The 1,293-nt window shown below is 51.7% G+C and overlaps 1 protein-coding gene across 1 annotated transcript; it reads right to left on the bottom strand.

Moving 5' to 3' along the window:
- Nucleotides 1-217: 217 nt before the first annotated feature.
- LOC128568472 (olfactory receptor 13C7) lies at nt 218-1,177 on the bottom strand. The gene has a single exon (XM_053566174.1). It carries the CDS (start codon nt 1,175-1,177, stop codon nt 218-220), a length of 960 nt encoding a protein of 319 aa, XP_053422149.1.
- Between the last annotated feature and the right edge of the window lie 116 nt (nt 1,178-1,293).

Raw genomic sequence — 1,293 nt, 5'->3', positions numbered from 1 at the left:
ACTCCTCTTCCATCCCCCTAGCCACACTCCTACTAGCTTTTAGGTTTCATCATGGTAACTGGGTCCGATAACAGCTAAAGTGCTCCATTGCACGAGTAATTCGATTTTCTGGTAATCACTCTTCACTTGTGTCTTCTTCAGGGAATACTCTCTTCTAAGCTTCATGGGTGAAAGCAGCCAAGAGACACAAATTACACGCACATCTGTCCTCTAAACATCACTGGGTGAAGGGTCTCTGAAATACCAGGTTCCTCACAGCGGCCTTCACATCCTTGTTCCTCAGGCTGTAGATGATGGGGTTCAGCATGGGGGTCACCACCCCATAGAAGAGGGATATGAGCTTGTCTGCGAGGTCCTGCTTGTCAGCCCCCAGTGGGTCCTTAGACTTGGGCCTCCCGTACATGAAGAGGATGGTCCCGTAGAAGACGACCACGACTGTGAGGTGGGCAGAGCAGGTGGAGAAGGCCTTTTTCCTCCCCTCAGCTGAGGGGATCCTCAGGATGGTGGCAATGATGAACACATAGGAGAAAGAGATGAACAGCACTGGGATCCCTAGGAAGATCACATTTGTCACCCCCATGCTGATTACATTGACTGAGATGTCAGTACAGGCCAACTTCAGGACAGCCAGGATCTCACAGGTGAAGTGGTTGATGACGTTGTCCCCACAGAATGGCAGCCTCATCGCAAGGGATGTTTGAATCATGGAGGCAGAAGTTCCAGCCACCCAGGAGCCAGCAGCCATGGGGATGTAAGCAGCCTTGCTCATGACCACAGGGTACCTAAGGGGGTTGCAGATGGCCACATAGCGATCAAACGCCATCATGCTCAGGAGCACACACTCTGTGCACCCCATGGCAAAGGAGAGTGCCATTTGCACAGCACAGGCTGAGAAGGAGATAGTTTTCCTGGGGGTCAGGAAGCTGTCAAGGATGAGGGGGACTGAAGAGGTTGTGTAGCAGATATCCAGGAAGGACAGGTTCCCCAGGAAGAAGTACATGGGCGTATGTAGGCGGGAGTCCAGGATAGTCGCCAGGATGAGGACCCCATTGCCCAGCAGGATCACCAAGTACATTGACAGGATGAGCACAAAGAATGTTTTCTCCAGCTTTGGGTGGGCAGAGAGGCCCAAGAGAACAAACTCTGTCACAGAGGTTGTCTGGTTGGCAGTTCCCATGTTGCATGTCTCTGTCAACTGAAGAAAGTCTCAGAGTCCACATTCAACATTCTTTGCCTTCACAGGACCAGGGGGTCTGGTCTGGAGTTCCAGTCCGGTTCGATGATTAAAAATAG

This window comes from Nycticebus coucang, chromosome 2 (genome assembly GCF_027406575.1).
Source record: "Nycticebus coucang isolate mNycCou1 chromosome 2, mNycCou1.pri, whole genome shotgun sequence".
Taxonomy (NCBI): Eukaryota; Metazoa; Chordata; class Mammalia; order Primates; family Lorisidae; genus Nycticebus; species Nycticebus coucang.
This window is presented reverse-complemented; position numbering and strand designations above follow the sequence as displayed.

What these genes read in the sequence shown, in the direction of transcription:
- LOC128568472 (XM_053566174.1), bottom strand. Translation starts at nt 1,177, where the DNA reads ATGGGAACTGCCAACCAGACAACCTCTGTGACAGAGTTTGTTCTCTTG.